The sequence below is a fragment of the Phyllostomus hastatus genome, unplaced genomic scaffold, assembly GCF_019186645.2.
Source record: "Phyllostomus hastatus isolate PE091 unplaced genomic scaffold, TTU_PhHast_1.1 phas_scaffold_501, whole genome shotgun sequence".
Classification (NCBI taxonomy): Eukaryota; Metazoa; Chordata; class Mammalia; order Chiroptera; family Phyllostomidae; genus Phyllostomus; species Phyllostomus hastatus.
Window position 1 is genome coordinate 17298878 of NW_025334033.1, and position 20735 is coordinate 17319612.

At 43.9% G+C, this 20735-nt stretch overlaps 1 protein-coding gene across 1 annotated transcript in view; it reads right to left on the reverse strand.

The window, feature by feature from the left end:
• The window catches only part of TNFAIP8L3 (TNF alpha induced protein 8 like 3), a 116841-nt gene extending 115310 nt beyond the window's left edge, over window positions 1–1531 (reverse strand). Inside the window, exon 1 of the mRNA XM_045823511.1 lies at window positions 1390–1531. Coding sequence (XP_045679467.1) covers window positions 1390–1531 — 142 coding nt within the window. The remainder of the gene's footprint in view (window positions 1–1389) is intronic.
• Between the last annotated feature and the right edge of the window lie 19204 nt (window positions 1532–20735).

Below are 20735 nucleotides of genomic sequence, written 5' to 3' on the forward strand. Positions count from 1 at the left end.
TTATTAGCCCGAACTTGCTCACAGTGTTGGAAACCACAGCCATATTCCCACAGCAGTAATAGGAGCTGCCATTTATAGAGAGCTTCTGATGTGTTAGGCACTCGTGTTTTATATTCTTTAAGTCCTCAAGTTAACTATCTGAGGCAGGAGCTACTATTTACAGATGGAGAAAGTGATGGCCAGAGAAGTTAAATACATACTGAGTGTTACACAGCTGGTAAGTGGCAGGGTGGAGACTGCCTGACTACACAGCCAATGTTCCCCTCCTGTTGCTGGGGCACCATGTTACATAATGTCCCTCTGCTGTGGTCTGTGACCAAATTCCTCTTCGAGGCAGGTGGGGGAATGCCCAGACACATTACATCCATCATGGCTGTCTGGGAGGGCTGGCATCCAGTTAAGATCAGTCCAGAGAAAATTCATGTCAAGACTCCTCCTCACAGGACCTAGAACACCAGTCCTGACTCTACCACCTTTTCACACTGCTCTTTTTCTTCTCCTTGGCCACTGGGAGAATGAAAAACCAGGATGAGGTAATAACCAGGGCTTACTTATGAATGAAAGTTGGCCTTTCTTGCCACCCCTGGAGTATTGCTGGAGTTTTTCAACCCCTAGTATAGGTAAAAACTGTGTTATTTGGTGTTAGGGTAGGAGAGAGGGGGAAGGCAGTTTGGTTCTTGTGATTTCTTAAAGGGGTAGGAGGTGGTCTTGGTCTCAGCCTTGGAAATAGCTGCCACCTCTCTTATTTTCATATCCTTCTGGCTTTGCAGCCAGCCTGCAACTAAGGCTGTTTCTTGGGTTCTTGATTATAAGGTCTGTTCAAATAAGATATGGGTCAACTGGAAGGCATTATTCCAAGAAAAAGTTGTGCATACTTTATAATTCAATACATATGGTAATCTGTCCTTACTAGAGGGAAGAAGGAAGGTTTGTCAAATTTCCTCAAGAAGTGAATTGCAGCACAGAGTTCTGTTGACCTGTGTTCAGTTCTCTCTTGAAAATTCTAGGCTGTCAGAAGCAGATCGCTTTTCCAACACAGCTGCATTCTTCCACAGCAGCAGGACAACGATGACTCCCGCCACCCTGCCTGTGTTGCTTGGGGAATTTTTTGTGTGTGCATAATCTTTATTCTATTTTTCCATCTGGTGACTTTTGTTTTCTTCTAAACGGCGCTGTTTAAATGCTTTCCACAAACGCAATCTTGAAAATAAACACATTGAATGGATAAGAACAAAAGAGGATCCATTCTTGATGCTGATCACTGCTGAGAGGTTCCCTCAGCTGCGGGAAGAGGGGGCTGAGTGGATGAGTGGATCACTCATATGAAATACCACCCAAGGGTGCTGCTGGACTGGAATCCAATCAGAACCATATTTGTGGTGTTCTTACCAGCTGGGCACTCATGATCAACCAGGGGGCCTTGAACACTTAGGAGGTTCATCTCCCAGTTGGCCTTTGTCAGAAGCCTCAGTTTCATGCCTCCAGCATTTCCCAATAGTGACTGGATTGTCACTGAATCCATCAGCGACATCCCTGTTAACCCCCTTTCTCTCCTCCCCTGACCACCCCTCTGGGATCACTACCTTAGTCTGGGCTTTCCCAGAAGCAGATTTGAGCACAGATAATTGATTTGGGAGGGGCCAGGGTCACCGGTAGGAAAGTGATGCAGGGAAGGAAAGCAGTCAACAAAGAATGTGTTAGTACACCAGCCATCACAGCTGGCCGACAGAGCCAGGTCCTGTGAGGAGCTCTGGAAAGCAGTGTCAGGCATACACCTCAGAATGCTTCCACCGAGAGTGAGAGATTGAGAGAGCTAGGACATTCACACATATTCCAGGAGCACATGTTGCAAGTTGCTCCCTGGGGTGTTAATTCCAGCACTTCTGAAACTTCCTTACATGTGAGCTGAGGGGCTTTGCACAGTTCTGGAAACAAGTCCCACGCACAGGCAAGCAGATTTGCAGTCCGAGGTGGGCCAGAGTGGACCGGAGGATCCTGGGGATGTGTCTGGAGCATTGACAGCATCTGCTCGCATCACACACAGGTTTAAGGAAAGTAGCTCCTTTGGGATTGGAGTCGGTGATAGCACCACCTCTGGAGGGTTTTCTCCCTTTTAGGGTAGTTTTTGTCTTTTTGTTTGCCACCATCAAGTTACATGGGCATACATTCTTCATGATCGCAGAGAACGGATTCCTTGCCTTTACAGTAGAAGGTGCCAAGTATTTCGCTCAGAGGCTGGTATAGGGCTCTAGCCCTAGCTGCTGCTCCGGAGGCAGCAGCTGTTTGCTGGCAGCAGGATTTCATTTGTCACTGGTGGTGGCTCCAGCCCTTGTTCCCTTCCCAGGAGTGCACAGTCCAACAGAGAAGGGGCGGATTAGGAGACCTGTGTCAGTTATACTACCTTTAACAGCAATAATAGAAAACTCCAGTTCAAACTGGTTTAAACTGTACAGAAAATTTATTTCCTTTCACCGAACAGGAAGTTGGAGGTAGAGTACTCCAGATTAATTTAGTGGTTTGGTTCCTTCCATCTCTCAGCTTTACCATCTTGTGTGCTGACCTTGTTTGGGGGCATCGCCCCTCCTTACAAGGGGCTGCTGCAGGTCTGGGGCTCATGCATGTGCATACACAGCATTGTAAGCCGCTACCACCATGGGACCCACATACACACCACAGGCAGAGGCTGTGTGAAGATGTTCTGGCCAACAGCCAGCTGAGGTCCCAGCTAACAGCCAATCCCGAAAGCCAGAGTGAGGATCCCTCCAGATGATTCCAGCTCCCCCAGCTATTGAGTTTTCCCAGCTGATGCCCCAGACATAATGAAGCAGAGACAAGCCATCCTCATGTTGCCCTGTCTGAGTCACTGACCCAGAAAATCCAAGAGCATAATATTGTTTTATGTCACTAAGTTTTGGGGTGGTTTTCAATGAAGCAATAGGAACTGGAACATTGCTCCTAGTGGCATTTGCCTCCATCCCAAGGGAAAAGAAACATTGAGGGGAAGTAGAAAAGCTTGCAATGCTCATTAGCTGCTGCTCTCCACATCATAGAGAGGGGTCCAGAATCCATGGGGACAGAGGGGAAGTTAGCACAGTGCCATGACACTTGGCTTAGGCTTTGTTCCGTGGGTGATGGGTACTATTATTTTGGAGGCATTAAGAGAGGGCCTTCCCAGAAAGGTTATTAGGATCGGGGCCCACACTGGAATAGTTCTTAAAGGATAGCCTCAAAGGCTTCTGAAGACTTCCAGAAATCTCAAAATGTGTCCAGAATCTAACCATTCCTCATTATGTCCAGTTACCACTCTGTTTCAACCTACCATCGTGCCTTACCCAAGTTACTGCATTTGGTACCTAAAGTGATCTCCCTGCTTCTCCCACATCCTACAACATTCATTGTTCATGGAGTGGCCAGAGTGGTTCCTTTTAAATATAAATCAGGTCGTGTAATTGGTCTGCTCAGAACCTTCCCCATTTCTCCCCCTAAAGGCCTGGACCTCCTGCCACTCTCCAGCTTAGTCCCCGACCTACTAGTTCTCATCCCACTGGTGCAGACACAATGGCCTCCTGTTTCTCCTCAGACATGTCAATTGCCCCCTCTTCTCCAGGACCTTTGTAGTGCTGTTCCCTCCATCCAGAATGTTCTTCCCCCATATAGCTGCATGGCCTACTGCCTTACCTAACTTCAGGTGTCACACAAATGTCCCCTGACCGAGGCCTTCCCTGAGCACCCTAAGTAAATTTTCACCCACCCTTGGCTCTCCAAATCCTTTTCTTGTCTTTTGATTTTCCTCTACAGAACTTATTCCTGTCTAACATACTGTACATGTTACTTATTATGTTAGTATCTAGCTGCTCCCTCAACTAGAATTTCAGCTCAATGAGAGCAAGGGTTTTTGCCTGTTTTATCAGCCCAGAGCAGTGCCAGACACATCATAGGCTCTCAATAAATATTTGACGAGTAGTTAAAATATCTGACCCCTCCTTAGCATCAGTCCTACATGTTCAACTTCTGGCAGACAGCACCACCGGAAGGTCCTGCCAGCACCTCAGACCCACCATTCAAGGGCTATACCCTCACACCCTAGGATCTGGGATCAGGTTCTGTCAGGGGGCTCTGTGGAGAGTGGTGCTGAGTGCCTTAGCCCAGGTTTAAGTCCCAACTTCCCAACCACAGAGGAGAGAGAACATTGCCCACCTCCTGAGGTTGTCATGAAGAGTGAAAATGCTAAACCCTAGGAACTATGCCTGACAGAGAGCAAATGTTCAATAAATGCCAGCCATTATAATTCCTATCCCCAGCTACTTTGTCTGTTTTAAAAAATTCCTTTTCCCCCAAAGGAAAAATCCTGTGTTCATATAGTTAAAAATTTTAATGTATTTACTTCTTGTTTGGATAAGTTAACAAAATCTTGACTTGTTTTTAGATTGGTTTGTATTTCGCCTAGTGAGTGTTACACTGTGTCTCTTGTGTTAGGGAAAACAATAGTAAGAAATAGTGATCCATTGATAAAAAACCCAAGATCCACAAGCATTTCCTCACTGCATCCTCCACCAGGAGCTGCAGAGTCTCCCACTAACAGTAACTTTGAAAAAAGCTGCATTTTAGCCTATGCAAAGGGCAGAGATGTGCTAAGAATGGAATATATATCACCTTACTTAATTTTCCAACCCTTTCCCAACCAGAGTGGTAGGTACTGTGGTATTATCCACGTTTTAAAAAGGAAGAAATGAAACTTGGGAAATTTAAATGACTTCTCAAGGTTGCAGATCTAAGAAATAGACAGAAAAAGGATTGACCCTAACCTGTGAGAATCCAGTGGTTATGCCTCCTGGTTAGACCTTTTTCTTTAGGTCCCGAAGGAGCTTGAGAGGGTGCCCATAGCCCTTGCTTTGCCAGAATCCCTCCTTGTTCACCCTTAATTGCTTTCAGGTTGGCCACAGTTTCTTCCAAAAGTCCAACCAGCCTTTCGCTGTCCTCGTGAACCCTGGTCAGGGGGCAGAACACAGGGCCAAGCCCGGGACCCTGGACATGTCTGACCCAGGAGGACCACCTGGCCCCCTAGGGCAGATTTTGGTAGAGCAAAGAGTGGACTTTCCTTAGAACCCCCTGGGCCACAAATTGGAACCTATCTTCTCCCCACAGCTCCCAGACTTCCCTACACGGCCCCTCTCTTGTTCATTAGACAGAGGTCTGATGTAAAGGTGACCTCCCCACAGAGTCAGCGCTGCGGCTTCGGGCCACCGCTTGGAGCTGGGCATGTGCTCCCAGCAGCACCTGGGGTACCAGCCTGAGGCCGGACCAGCTCTGGCTTCTGAGGGTGGGCCAGGTGTGGCATGCAGCCCTCAGATTCTTGCTTGTTCCCTTTGTTGAGAAGAAAAAGGCTCCAGGCAGTGTAACTGGGGATGCACCATGGATCTTGCAGGTAGGCCAAAGTACCCAGATAAATGAATATCGAAGTAGAAGGGTTGTAGGAACAATGGCGCCCAGGGGCTCCTCAGCCCAGATGGCTCCCTCTGCCTTCGGGTGGAGGGGACACTCCCTGGCGTCCTAGCCTTCCCAGCTCAGTCTCTTTCGCTGGTTGGTTGTCAGGCGCTGTTCACTTAGCCCTCCGTCGTCTCACAGGAGTAATTGTTCTGGCTCTACGACTCTGCTTGAGTTTGCTTGTGGGAGGGGCAGTTGCGGGCCTCCTGCACCACCATCTCGGACCTCCTCAGTCACTGCCCCATCACTGTCTGCCCCGTTTGGTCCCCGTTTGGGTGCTGCCTGGTTCACTGCTGTCCCTGGGACCCACTGTGTCAAGATTCCAGGATCTGCTTGTGTTGTTGTTTTCACTTTTTATAGAAATCTAAGATACTTACTGAAAAAATGCACAGCTCAATGAATTTTCACAAAGTGAACATATGTGTAAGCATATGTGCATGTAAGCAGCAGATCAAGAAAAAGAACATGACAGAAACCAACTTGTTTTCTTCCAGTTACTGCCCCCAAGGGTGACCTGACTTCGAACACCATAGTTTCCCTGTGTTTAATCTTTACATATGATGTTCTTTCTTTTGTGTCTGGCTTCTTTTATTCAGCATCTGTTTGTGAGATTCATCCATATAGTTGTATGTAGCTGTAGTTTGTGCATTCTCATTGCTGTTAGAAAATACAATTTATTTATGATTCTATAATGGATAGACATCTTGGCAGTTTATTTATGGTCCCAGCACACGCCTTTTAGCCCACACAGGCCCCTATTTTGTGGGGTCTGCTTAGTTTCTAAAAGAAACCTTGTGAGTTGTTTGGCCAAGATATTTTCTTAACAGATGGGTCAGCCTGCTTCTTTTTCGCCACCATCAGCAAGTTTTCTTGTGTCCTGTTTGTTCCTTCAAGTCAGGCATGCCAGCCAATCTGTGTCCTGAGCAAGGCCAATGGTAGCCTTGTACTTTTAACATCTGTGGTGACTGGCTTTTTATAGATCTCCCAGTTCTTGGGAGGTGGGGATGGAGAGGTGGAGGGTGGGGACGTGCTGTGAACATCAGTGCCCCAAGGCCTGCTGACAGTCACAGGGGGACCTGGAGACTGCTGTGTGACCAGATGACCCTGGGAACTTCTCCCTTCCAGGCCCTGGGGTGGGGGTGGGGCAGGGACTTTTGCTCCCCACTCTTCTTCCTCTCTCCATGGGAAACCCGTTGCTAGTTGTCTCCTCCCCCCACCCCCTGCCCGTGCCCCTGAAATGGAGACCAAGAAACTTCTTTCCTAACCTATGGTTTTTAACACACATCCCCACCATCTTCCCTCCTTTCCCTTCTCTGCCCACACTGAAGGTGATCCTGGGCAGTGTCTGTATTTTTACCCACTTTTCTCTTTCTTCCCACAGAGCCTCCATTTCTGTCTCTTCCTCAGCGGTGTTTTGACTTGCTGTTTCTGCTTCATCCTTCTTCCCCTCAGGCCCCCCAGTGTGGGGGCTGGCACTCTCCTGTCCCCAAAGTGCTCCAGTCTCTGACCAAGCAAGCCCACACCTCTGGACAGAGCAGGTCAGGGCAAAGATTTGTATAGTAACTTAGTAAAGTATTAATAGAAATATAATGTGAGAACCAACAAAAAACAGGAATGCAAATCTGCTAGCCATAGGAGAAGAAACTGCAGCCAAGGCTGGCCTTCAGATTTGGTGCTGAGCTTCCTCGTAATAAGGACAATAAAAGAAATCAAAGATATTTACTACTATTAAGATAATAGTTAAAAGATCAAATAGATGAAACATAAAATATAGTCATTGTGATATTTTTGAAGAAGTGTCTTATTCATTATTCTATCCCCTAAACACCTGGGTTAGGGCCTTAGGCAGAGTAGGTGCTCAATAAATATTTATTTGCCCTGCCTGGCATAGCTCAGTGGATTGAGTGCGGACTGCAAACCAAAGTGTTGCAGGTTTGATTCCCAGTCAGGGTACATGCCTGGGTTGCAGGCCATGACCCCCAGCAACCACACACTGATGTTTCTCTCTCTCTCTCTCTTTCTCCCTCCCTTCCCGCTCTAAAAAAAATAAATAAAATCTTTAAAAAATTTAAAATAAATATTTATTTAAGTTAAAGTAAAATCACTACTTGCTACTGGCTAATATACATGGAGCACTTACTGTGTGGCAAGCAAATCCTAATTTATGTCACTCAACAACCCTGCCAAGTGGACACTATGTTTCCCTTCATTTTCATATGTGGAAACGAAGTGTTGAGAATAACTTCCCCTTATGTCACAGCTCCTCTGTGACCTGGTGATAATTTAAACTCAAGTGCCTTGTCTGGAGCCAGCCAGACACTCAGGAAACTGAAACGATAGAACAAATAAGCATTTATGAGTATTTTCATTTTACTAGACAGTAAAATCAGTCGTACTGGCTTTTTACTGCTGGGTCCTGGCTGACAACCCAATTTGGTGAGAGGCAGGCTGCCCTCCCCTCTGCTGGGAGCTTCCAGAGGCAAACCTGACAAACCTTTCCCATGTCTGCCCTCTATTGGCCGAAGTGAGTATAGCAGAGCTTTCTCCCAGATTATTGCAAGAGCAACTGCCATGAGGGTGAGGTGGGGGCCCACTGCTTGGCCCTTCTGCTGATTTAGGAGGCTGGTGTTTATTACCCAAACCTCAAGTTGGGACCTGTGCTCTGACAAATAGGAATGTCTTAGGATAGATTGTTTAAAATTGGTTGCTGTTTTGGCAAATCTACTTTGTGTAGTTACTTGATATAGGGTAGAAGAGCTAAAGGGCAGTTTTAAAAGCAAAGGAACAACAGTGAGGAGACCTTGGGTCTGACCTCAGCAGGGCCACCTACCAGAATGGCAGTTATCCTCTTTGGATCTTTTCTTCATTTGAAAAACAAGACATTAGACTATAGGACTCTATAGATCGGGGGTGTCAAACTCATTTTCACCAGGGGCCACATCAGCCTTGTGGTTGCTTTCAAAGGGTTGAAATAATTTTAGGACTGTATAAATGTAACTGCTCCTTAACTATCAAGGACTTGAAATTACATTCGGCCCTTTGAAGGCAACCACGAAGCTGATGTGGCCCCTGGTGAAAATGAGTTTCACACCCATGGTATAGCTTAATGGCCCTTTAGTCCGAAACCTCCTCTTGTAAGTCCTTTAAAGATCCCAACCTTCCCCCAATCAGGTCTCCTTCTGGAACCTCACCTTCTCATTCCAAACCTTCCCAACCCCCATCCCTGACCTGCTGACCTGCATCCACCTGTGGCCAGATAACTTGCTCTGTACCAGGTGCCGCCTGTTTGTCTTGACCCCAAGGCAGGCCTTCTATGATGTCTTCATGCCCAAACTAATCAAGGATGGGAATCTTATGGTTCAGAAGGTAAACTGGGCTGTACTTCTTGTATTTGAGCCAGCTTGCCTCCCATCCACTGGCAAGACCAAACTCAGGATATACAATGAGAGAAGAAGCAGAAAACAACAGCTTATAAGGAATTTGTGGAGGAGCATTAAAGGTGGACTTTGGTGTAATAACAAGTCTTTGCCCAGTGTGATAATTTACCAGGAATTCTGTGGGTCTTAGGCCAACTATGTAAGGAAGGCATTTCTACCACCCACACTGTGTGTGGGAATTGATGCCCAGAGAGCTACGAAGTCCACAGTCACATAGCCAACATGTGGCTGAGCTGGGACGCAGGGCCTGGTCATCTACACCCATGGCTTGCCCCGTCAGAAGTGTGCCAGGCCTGCGCATTCCAGACACTGGTAATTAGTCCCAGAGGAAGGCAGCCTCAAATAAGATGGGCTCATTCACTCCTTCTTCCTGATGAGAGCACCTGGTCAGGGTATCTCCTTTCCTTCTGGAGCCATTCCATACTTGGGTTTATTACATACACCTAGATGTCCCTTGTTCAGGCCTCCTGGGGAGATCCTAGTCTAAGCTGGGCCTGTGTAGTCCTGTACTGACTGGCCTGTACCTATGTGTGGCATACTTGGAGTCAGCCTTGGATGAATCTCATTCTCCCTGAACCTCTGTTTTCTTATCTATTACATGGGGGTGGTAATACCCACCACAAAAGTAGAGTGAAAAAACAAGATGTGAGGGAAGAGCTTTTTAAAATATGCAGAACCATCATGTGTTAGAACTTGGTGGGAGGGAGGTAGAGGAACTTAACCTGTCAGCGCCCTCCTGTCTACTGTCCCGCACTTACCATTTGGGTCACTCATCCCCTCCAGCAGCTGCTAGGGAAACCGAACACCATACCCTAAATATAGTGCTTCAGGGGATCCAGGAGCAATGAGCAGGGCCAGAACCCCAAGGGACAAATCGGGTTGGACCTGGTGCAGAGCTGACAGGGCTCCAGCTGTGGCAGAATGAGCTAATGCCAGGCCCATAATCCAAGGGAAGCAGAGATAGCCAGAGGTGTCAAGAAATGAGGGTGTGGTAGCTGCTTTCCATTTGAGCAAATGGCTGAGGTCCTGGGGAAAGCTGGTGTCAAGGAAATCAGAGAGGCACATATAGCTGTGATCTATGTGACCTCAGGTGGAGACCTGAGGAGCCCAGAAATCCCTGAGAGAAATGTTGTGGGGCTGGAGTTCCTGTGCCAGCCATGCTGGGAGCTAGAACCAGCCAGACGTAGCTACTGCTGTTAACATGACCTCACATTCAACCATGGTGTCAGCTGGGGAACTAAGAGTTCCAAAGAATTTTTGTTATTTACTTTGGAGCACACACGGTATACACATTTATTCAGCCCCAGGCGGAGGCTGCTGTGGTGAAAAACAAAGTATTTTTCTTAATTTTCAACACATCATGAACTGACACTTAAGAAAATTCAATAAAATTAAAATACTAGAAAATGAAATTAAAAAAAATGCCCAAACTAGTTCCTACTCTCTTTAGTGAGACAACCCCTCTGATCATGTGTCTGAAACACGTGGTCATGTTAGATTGCCTTAAGTTTCCTAAATGCTGACTCTGCTATCTGTGACGTGGCCACTGTCATTCTGCACCTGCTCCCCTGAGGCAAATGTCCAACTACTGGGTCCAGCACAAATAATGCCCCCTTTTATTATAAAATCTCTTATTACAAAATCATAAGCATGTAATTCTGTAACATAATAATATCACACTCAAGCCCACCATATGACATTTTAGGTGAAATGTTGAAATTAAAACTATAAATTATTACACCCATATTATTATCCTGCCAACCACACTCAAGCAGGCCTTACTTCTGCCTGACCCTGTATATAGGCAGACCCCTTGCTGTTGAAGAAAAGTCTGACTTTGTGTTTGTTTTACTTGAACTCTCTAGATCAGATACCAGTATTGAGAGAATTCCCTGCTTGACTCCTTTCCATAGAAGGCCAAGTCTCTAAGCAGAGTCAGGGAGATGAATTCAATATGGATTAAAAGTGGGTTTTTAACCACCTCACACCCATTAGGATGGCTACTATGAAATAAAACTAGAAAATAACAAGTGTTGTCCTGCCTGGTGTAGCTCAGTTGGTTGAACATTGTCCCGCAAAGAGAAAGGTCCCTGGTTCGATTCCCAGTCAGGGCACATGCCTAGGTTGCAGGTTCAGTCCTGGGCTGGGGCATGTATGAAAGGCAGCCAGTTGACGTTTCTCTCTTACATTGGTGTTTCTCTCCTCACTTTCTCCCTCCTCTCCCCTCTCTAAAAATAAATTAATAAAATATTTTGTAAAAGACAGTAAGTTTTATAAAGGATGTGGAGAAATTGGAACCCTTGTGCACTGTTGGTAGAAATGTAGAATGGTGCAGTTACTATAGGAAGTGGTATGGCTGTTTCTGAAAAAATTAAAAATAGAACTACCATATGATCTAGCTGATCCTCTTCTGGGTATATATCCAAAAAATTGGAAGTAGGAACTTGAAGAGATATGCATACACCCATGTTAATAGCAGCATTATTCACAATAGCCAAAAGGTGGAAGCAGCCCAAGTGCCCGTCAACAGATGGATGGATAAGCTAAATGTGACATATACATACAGTGGCATATTATTCAGCTTTTAAAAGGAAGGAACATTCTACAATGTGGAGCAACATTGAAAATATTACACTAAATGAAATAAGCCAGTCACAAAAGGATAAATACTGTTTTATTTGATTCCACTTATATGAAGTACTTAGAGTAGTCAAAATCATAGAGACAGAGGTAGAATGATGGCTTCCAGGGCTATGGGGTGGAGAAAATGGGAAGTTACTGTTTAATGGGTAGAGAGTTTTGGTTTTGAAAGATGAAAAAAGTTCCGGAGGTGGATGTTGCTAATGGTTGCACAACAATGTGAATGTACTTAATTCACTGAACTGTACACTTAAAGATGATTAAGATGATTAAGTTTTAAGATGATTAAAACTTAAATTTTATGTCATGTGTATTTTCCAACAATACACATTTTTTAAAAGGGAAAAAGAGAGGAAAAAAAGCAGGTTTGGTACTCATGTCTCCCTATCTGAGTATCTCATGACTGACTGTTACTACCACAAGCTTAAAGCCAGTCCCAAAACACAAAACACAAGGATGACTTGAAAACTTAATATGTCAATTCATTTCCTTCAATTTCCCCTGTAATGAATAGAACTACAGTTCATGGGGAAGAGAAAAGCATCTTGAATATGGGCCAAGTAGGCAAGGCCGGCCCATATCCAGACTTTGGTGGAATGAAGTGTTGAAGCAGTCAGCTGCATTCATTAATGGGCAAAATGCCTCTTGCCATTTCTGCCTTGCTTTGTAGAGCCAGGTTGAGATTCCATCTTGCTTTATTTACACGTCAGGAAGGGAAGGCTAAGGTCAGGCCAGGAGCAGAGGTCGTGGAGGCCCTTGCCCTCAGAGGAAACCTCCAGAGCTGAACTGAAATTTAGACCCCATCCATGGGTGGTAGTACCACTGCAGAGGCAGCCATCAGCCCTTTGTGCCAGGCAGGGTGTAACCCGAGCCTCCTGGAGAGTTTAGGACGCATGCCTAACTAAGAATCAGGAAACTAAGCCTCTTCCATGTCTTGCTGTCCATGAGCTGTGTGTCTGCAGGCAGAGTTCTTGACCTCTAAGCCTTCAGGGTTTGTAGATGGTGGATTTTGTCATCTCCAACAATAATATTCCACATATCTGTGAAAACAGTAAAAATCCTGCAAAGAATTTCTCCTGAAACCCTGAAATATGATTAATTCCTAACAATAAAATATGTAGTTGTTTCATCCTCATGAACTTATGCCACTTTTATTTCCATAATCTATAGTTGCAAGATCTTTTGAAAAAGGCTGTTAGCTAACTTCTTTTCTTTCTTTCTTTCTTTCTTTTTCTTTCTTTCTTTCTTTCTTTCTTTCTTTCTTTCTTTCTTTCTTTCTTTCTTCTCTCTTTCTTCTTTTCATCTTTCTTTCTTTGTTATTAAGAGAAGGAAGCTTCTCTGACTGCCTTTACAGCCACTTTTAAATTATCTGTACTTGGATATTAGTAACTAGAAGCTCTGAGAAGGTATCAGCACTAAGTATACAACTTCCTGAGACTGAGTAAACATCAGGTTGCTCCATAATAATTATTTTTGGATCTGCTGTTGTGAAGTGCTTCTAACCCAAGTGGTTTCATTGGGAAACATGCTCATAAAGACTGAGTGTTATAATTCTAATTTATAATTTAAGTATAATTAAAACAAATTATTATGTTATTGACCTTAACTGAAGTAAGAGCAGTAAGATGGGTCTTCTGTGTTCACTATTGCTCAGCCCTGCCATGTAGTAGAAACAGCAGTGCACAAGGAGCCAGTGTCCATCATGTGCTTCCCCTCCTCTTCTGTTTGTTTAGCCATGGGCAAGCCATTAAACTTCTCCAGGCCTCAGTTTCCACACTAAGCAGAGTGGGGGTAGGGCAAGGACTGAGCCATACAGTCCTATAGGTCCTTCAGCTCTGAGGGTCTTTGAGGCTCTGATTCATTTGGGGATTTCAGTTGTGAAGCCTGATACCAATAACAGTTTTGAGTGAGGAGAGCTGGTTGCTGATTGAAGGTGTAAGAAACCAGGCCTTGGGAGCAAAAGGTTAAAAGGGCAGAGTTTCTATGGCCTCAGGAAGAGAATACTAAATGCTAGCCTCAGCTATGACAGTAAAATAAGCACCTGAGGTCAGAAGATCTGGGTTCAAGTTTCTCTCATTGGATCCCCCAGATTCTACTCTCACACCCCAGAAGCCATTCCCCACACAGCAGCCAGAGTGATTATTTAAAAACATAAATTAGGTCATGTCATCCTCCTGCTTAAACCCTTTGTTGACTTCCTATTGCACTTCCATTGCTCATTAGTGTGCTAGCAAATGTTTAACAGGCTTTCTTGGAAGGGAGGAGGGCATCTGGGAGGAGGGAAGAGAGCCTTGATTGGTAGCATCTGTCAATTTCCGTGGTGTAAATATTCCCACTAAGTCTAATCTCAAGGCACCAACTTGATGTTTTAACAGCTCGTAAAATTCATGAAAACTCAACAGTTGACTTATAGTGAGCTGAAATGCACCAGACCCAGCATACCTGGGTGGCCCTTGTGGCCCAGCATGGTCTGCTTAGCTCAGTCTGCCATAACAAAATACTATAGACTGAGTGGCTTCAAGAATAGAAATTAGTTTTCTCAAAGTTCTGGAGGCTGGAAGTCCCGGATCAAGGCCTGGCCAGTTCAGTTCTTGGTAAGAACTGTCTCCTCGGCTGGCAGAGGGCTTCTCACTGTGTCTTCATTTGGTGGAAGGAGGTCTCTGGTGTCTCTTCTTATAAGAACACTAATGTTACTGTGTTAGGGTCACAACCTGATAGCCTCATTTAACTATAATTTCTTCTGTAAAGGTCCTATCTGTAAATATAGTTACATTGGGGGTTAGAATTCCAGTGTATGGATTTGGGGGCTAGAACTCCATACAGTCTAGTCCACAGCATCTCCTACCTCATCAACCTCTGACCACATCATTGCTGCTACACTTCTGGGAGCCCTCAAATATGCCAACTCTGATCCCACCTAAAGGCCTTCTTACTTGCTGTTTGTTCCCCTGTCTAGAACTTTTTTCTCCAGATTCTGACTGGTTACTGTTTGTCAATCTGGTCTTACCTTGAATATCTTAGAGAAGCTTCACCTGACCACCTAACACTAAAATAGAGCCCCCCCATCACATCTCACCGCTCCGTTTATTTCCTTCATAGCCCTTACTACTTACTACCTGAAATGATCTTGCTCATTATCTTTTAACTTATTTATTTTCTATTTCACCATGTAAGCCGCAAGGGAATGGGCACTTAGAACAGAGCCTGGCACATAGCATGTGCTCAATAAATGTTTGTTGAATAAATAAATAAATAACAGGGCAAGAACAAATCATTTCTGTTGCAAGATGGAGGTATTTAAGCATTAGGGAAAACCCTAATTCAGTTCTGACGATTTATAAAATTGGTGTCAGAGATTTTTTTTAAAGTTGACATAGTTTTATTTTGATGTGGAGATAAGTGTGGATAGACCTCTTCAGACAAAATTTATGGCCAGTCTTTTCTTCACAATGAACTACTTGAAAGACCACTGAGCCAGGAAGAGGGAAGAAGAAAAAGAAAAAAAGAAAGAGGCAATTGGCTTATTCATTTTTCTAAGGGCTATGGGAAGAGAAGAGGACCAAAGGAAGAATGGAGAAGGGAATCGGACCCTGAGTCCCCATGCTGACCCTTACATGCACGATTCTGTCTAATACTCAGGGTTCATCTAATCAAAAGATCCTGTGGGTGTATGTTATACCCACTCTTAAAAATGGGTGAAACCGGGCTCTGGGATATTAAACAAGTTGCTAACTAGCAGAGCCAGGTTTTAAACCTTCACTGACTATACACCTTTTGTGAAGGCAGCAGGCTGGTGGGAGGGTGGCTTTCAGGGAAAACTCCCTGAGCAAAGAAACCATGGAAGTATTGATAACAGATGCCTAATAGATAGTTGTTGTAGGAACTTCCTTTCTTACTTTCACTGGGGTGCATGAAGGGACACATTTTATAGTCTGACTCCTTGAAAGTAAAGGGTTTGATGGAGCATCATTAGAGTGGGGACAATGCAGTTCATTGATCCCTATATCAGGAAGAAGGACCAGGATTCCTGGAAAGTTTTATAGTGGTTTCTTTAAGCAGGACAAGATTCTATTTGGTAGCTTCTGTGTGTATTACAACCACCGTGTTGGAATTACACAGTGTTGGTATTCCTAGTCTTGGGAGAAATGGCTGCCTAATTTGGGTGTTAGGGTGGGGCTATTGGTGCAATAGAACTGAGTGCAAGAGAGAGGATGGGGTTAATTTCCAGGGGCTTCCCCTCAGAGGCCTCAGGGAAACTGCCACCATGCAGGGAACTGAAGATCTGCCCTAACAAACCAGGCTGAAGATTCCATAGGGCAAGGGCAGAGTATGGTGGGACGAGTGTTGGGTATATACTAGGAAGGAAAACCTTCTAGTTTTATCAGTGCTACTTGAACTTTAACAAGCAAACAAAGCACTTGGGGATCTATCTGTTGCAGTAGAGATTCAAACTCAGCAGGTGTGGGTGGGACCTGAGAGTTGCCATCCTAATGAGGTTCCAGGTGCTGCTGCTGCTCTGTGAACCAGACCATTGCAAACTCTGCACTCACTTTGGACAACCTACCTCAGCATCAGTGTGACCCGGGAGCTAGTTAGAAATGCAGAATCTCAGACTCCACCCAGACCTGTTGAATCGGCATTAGCAGTGTCACATCTAACCCAGGTAACTCAGATGTACATCCAAGTTTAGAAAACACTGCTCTGAAAAATGACAACTGCCAGTCATACTCTGGGGTGGGGGCAGGTAGTGTGCTGAATGATGCTCTGCCACCACCCCCAGAAGATTTGTCCATATCTAAATCCCTGGAACCTGTGAATGTGACTCGGTTTGGAAAAAGTGTTTTTGCAGATGAAATTAAGGATCTTGAGATCATCCTGTATTACCTGGATGGGCCCCAATCAAATGATAAATGTTCTTATGAGAGAAAGGCAGAGGCCAGTTTGAGGAGAAGGCAGCATGATCACAGAGGCAGTGATTAGAGGGACGTGACAGCCAAGGGTACCGAGAAGAAGCTGGAGAGGAAGGATTCTCCTCTAGAGGCTCCAAGAGGGGGCAGCCATGCTGTTGCCTTGATTTCAGACTCTGGTCTTCAGAACAATGAGAGAATCCATTTCTCATACTTGAAGACTCCCAGTTTGTTATGGCAGTTTGAGGAAACTGATTCATGGAGGAAATGCCACACTTCATCTAAGTAAGAGCCTATGGTGTTAAGGGGGGTGGGGTGGGTACTTCAGCTTCACCAGCTCAGAATAAAAGGGCTCATGAAACCACTGAACCACTGACCTTTGCTCTGAGCAATTCAGAAAGGGACTGGGGATTGTGAGAGAATAAGTAAGGAGACAACAGAGGTCTAGAAAAACTATGGGAAATATGAAAAATATAGCTGCTAGACCTGGAGAGGAAGAAGAAAGAGAAAGACAAAAAGCAAACACACACCAGATCTGCAGGGAGAGAGCAGGAGGTCTGGGGCCAGGAGACCGGACACGGTTCCCTGAGCACTGGATCAGAGGCAAACTAAGGGGAACTATGTAAGGAAGGGGCTACCAAGAAGACTCATGTGGAAGGACTTGCAAAAGATCTAGAGAAGTAGCAATACAGGCTACTGAAAGAGACTAGAATGAGACCTAAGAAGGAGAACCAGGAATAATTGCATTGAAATAGGATGAAAGGTGCTTTTTTTATTTATTTGGAAATTTATTAAACTTGCAAATATGCATAGTGTTACCTTTCCTGGTCATTGGTGTAATCAAGTGTGATCATTGAACACAAAATACCATGTATTTGTGATCCTATGGACATGACTGATTATTACTCTGAGAGTTTGAAAGTTGACTTCTTTGACGTGTGTTCCATAGGACCAACTTTGTGGCCTCCATTAGAAAGTGTTGAAATCCTCACTACTTGATTGTAGATGGGATGTCAACTCATAGACTTGTAGAGTCTCAAGTTGCAGGCAGAGTCCTAAGGTACATCTAGTGCAACCACTGATGAGTATAAGCACCCTCTCCAGTAACAATGACTGAAAGATTATCCAGCTCCCACTGCCTGGCTCTGTTTTGTTTTGTTTTTTGTTGTTGTTGTTCTAAATGCATAGCCAGTTTATTCATTGTCTTAGGCTTATTTAGCAGCATTTAGTAGACTGCAAAGACCATGTTTGAGAATGTATACATGTGAAACTAATTATTCTTGTGAATTTAATAGAACTTGCTCTTCTTAGTGGCTCAAAGATTCTTCCATTCTTCATCCACCAAAAATTTATTGAGTTCGTGTTGTGTGTCAGACACTGAGATGAATAAAAAACATGGATGAATAAAAAACATGAATGGCTAGAGAAAATAGATAGATCAATTGACTTTGACTCCTTAATATAGTCAAATCAAATAACTGGTTTGACCCACCCTGGGCTGGTGATTAAAGAGACAGCCCAAAGTCCCCAGTCCTTGTTTTTGAACTTATTTTCATGCTTGAGTGGCCAGTCAGGGCTAGGATAGGAGCAAAAATTCACCAGTTTTCTTAATACCTGATTTTCTACCCCCACCCCCAATTTTAATACCTATACTAATTAAAATGTATAGTTACTTATCATTATATTATATTTGATGTTACAAAGGATCAAATACCACTTTTAGTTAGATCATAGACATTGGAATAAGATGGGGGGTTCGCCCTGGCTGGCGTAGCTCAGTGGATTGAGTGCGGGCTGGGAACCAAAGCATCACAGGTTCGATTCCCAGTCAGGACACATGCCTGGGTTGCAGGGCACGGCCCCCAGCAACCCCACATTGATCTCTCTCTCTCTCTCTCTCTCTCTCTCTCTCTCTCTCTCTCTCTCTCTCTCTCTCCCTACCCCCCTCTTCCTTCTCTAAAAAATAAATAAATAAAATCTTAAAAAAAAAGACGAGGGGTTCAAATTTCTAGCTAAGTGGGTAGGGCAAGTTACTCTTGAAGAATCAGTTTTATCACCTGCAAAATGGGGAATACTCTCTACCCTGCAAGATTGCTGTGAGGTTTAAATGAGAAAACCTGGTTCATGGTAAGTACTTGGTGAGTGAACAGCTGTCAGTTGTGGTACCCTAATGATTTATAACAATTCCTTCCTCTTCACACTTGCCTCAAGGACCACACACAAGGTTATCTCAGCCACTCCTGTGTTATCTTGGGCAGGGATTTCTGCTAAGTGGGAGTTCACTTCTGTTTTTTTGGTAGTTTCTAGAGCTTTGTGAGTAGTAAAAGCAGCAAACTGCATTTTGGGAAGGTGGCAAGCCTATCAGAGAGAAAGTGTTGGGGGCCAGGGAGAGTCTTAATTTCAGCAGGGAATGAAGGTACTGTTAAGCTCTTAGTGATCCAGTTGATTTGAGTATGAAACCAAGGCTGCTCAGGAAAAAAAAAAAGATTATTTGCTTCAGCGAATCCATTGGCTTGCTCACAAGTTCAAATAGGGCATAAAGTGACTATCTGTGAATGAACTGTGTTCCATAAACTTACTCATGCCCCTGCAGCAGTAAGTGAGAGCATATGCAGACATTTTAGCACTTGGGGACTGACAGTCTGCCAGTTGACACACACTGGATGCCCAGATCATCTGTTCAGTGACCAAATTGCATGTTTGACCTGAAAATGAGATTGTCTTGTATACTTAATTTGTGATTAGGGCTTAGATACAAAGGGGAAAATGGTGTTATGTATCTGAAGCAAAATAATAACAGAACAAAAGCATTGGAAATGACTTAGAGCACCTCTGGTGCAATCATATTTATGGATGGGTCTACTGAGGTCCACACTAGGGAAAGGACACAGCCTGTTTTTGTATTGGCATTTTCTAGATACAACTGTGTCAACCTTCCATTTTACTTTGACCCTATAGACATAGGCCTTGGGTACATAGAAACATATAAAAGGCAGTAGATGTTCCAAGGGAATTGGATAGGTGAAGTACATTGATCTAGTCTGATTTTCTCTAGTATGCAGCTCCAGCCAGAACAACGTATGCAATGTGTTAATAATAATTGAGTGATTTAACCTGGATACAAGAAATCTAAAATCCTGGCCTTGCTTTCAGGTATCTGAATTATTTAGATGATTGTCTATAGACCTGACTACAGAAATATCCAGGCACACAGGCATATTTGCATGTACTTTTGGGCCTAGAGATGATTTAAGTAATTTTAAGTTCAAATATTTCCTTCTTTACTAATGTCCATCCTTGAATTCTTGGAATGCCTGCCTCTTCTTTACTTGGTTTCTAGGGCCAGTTGAGAGTGTCTATGAACAAGGCTGTCTGTTCAGTACTGATCTTGAGAGTAAATATGGGAAGGATTGCAAAAGAAAGAAAAGAGCTCTAAAGGAGCTTACACTTTCATTTTATGCTCAGCTGTTGTCCTATGGCCAAATGGTAAGATGAAAAGAATATTCAAATGTTGTGGTGGCGGTTGACTCAATGGCAAACACTTACATTTTGAAAATGAGTTTAATTTTTTAGCTTTTAAATGACGTTCAGTTGAAATAATCATAACACAAATGGTATTTAAAGATTTAATCTATTTATTCCCTCTACCAAGCTAATTCACAAGGTATATATTTTATCCATGGTCACATGTGATGATTCAACAAAGTATACCATTGTTTAATCTCCATAATGACTATTAAATCTGAGGTAGGATAAATTATGATTGCAGGGGTTCTACATTGATCACCTTCTATACTAATCTGTTGCCCTTGGCTTTGGGGTCATAGAAAGAGATGGGGGAAATGTCAAGGGAGAAAGATAATGCTGTGGGAGTAGCACTCCTTAGAAGTTTGAATCTACTGGGCTAAAGAATTAGATAAAGATTTAGAGGACTTCTTTTCCTCCAAATCACTGGACCTGCTGTAAGAGTTACTAGATGCCATATTTAAAGTTATCTCTTGGTTAGCCATACTACTAGAACTAAGCAACAATGCAAACATGAAAAAAATTTGAGTTTTAAATGCATTGTGTGACTTTCAATTCCTACAATAGATATATGGTCCTAATTATATATTTTACTTGAGTAATTATTAAGTTAGCTTGTATTACCTGAATCTACACCTTTATTATAGCAGAGGTAAGTGGCTGAGGCATGAATTGAAAGACTGAGGAAGGAGTTTTCCATTTAACTTTTGCTGCAGACAAGTCACATGTGGATAAACAAGAG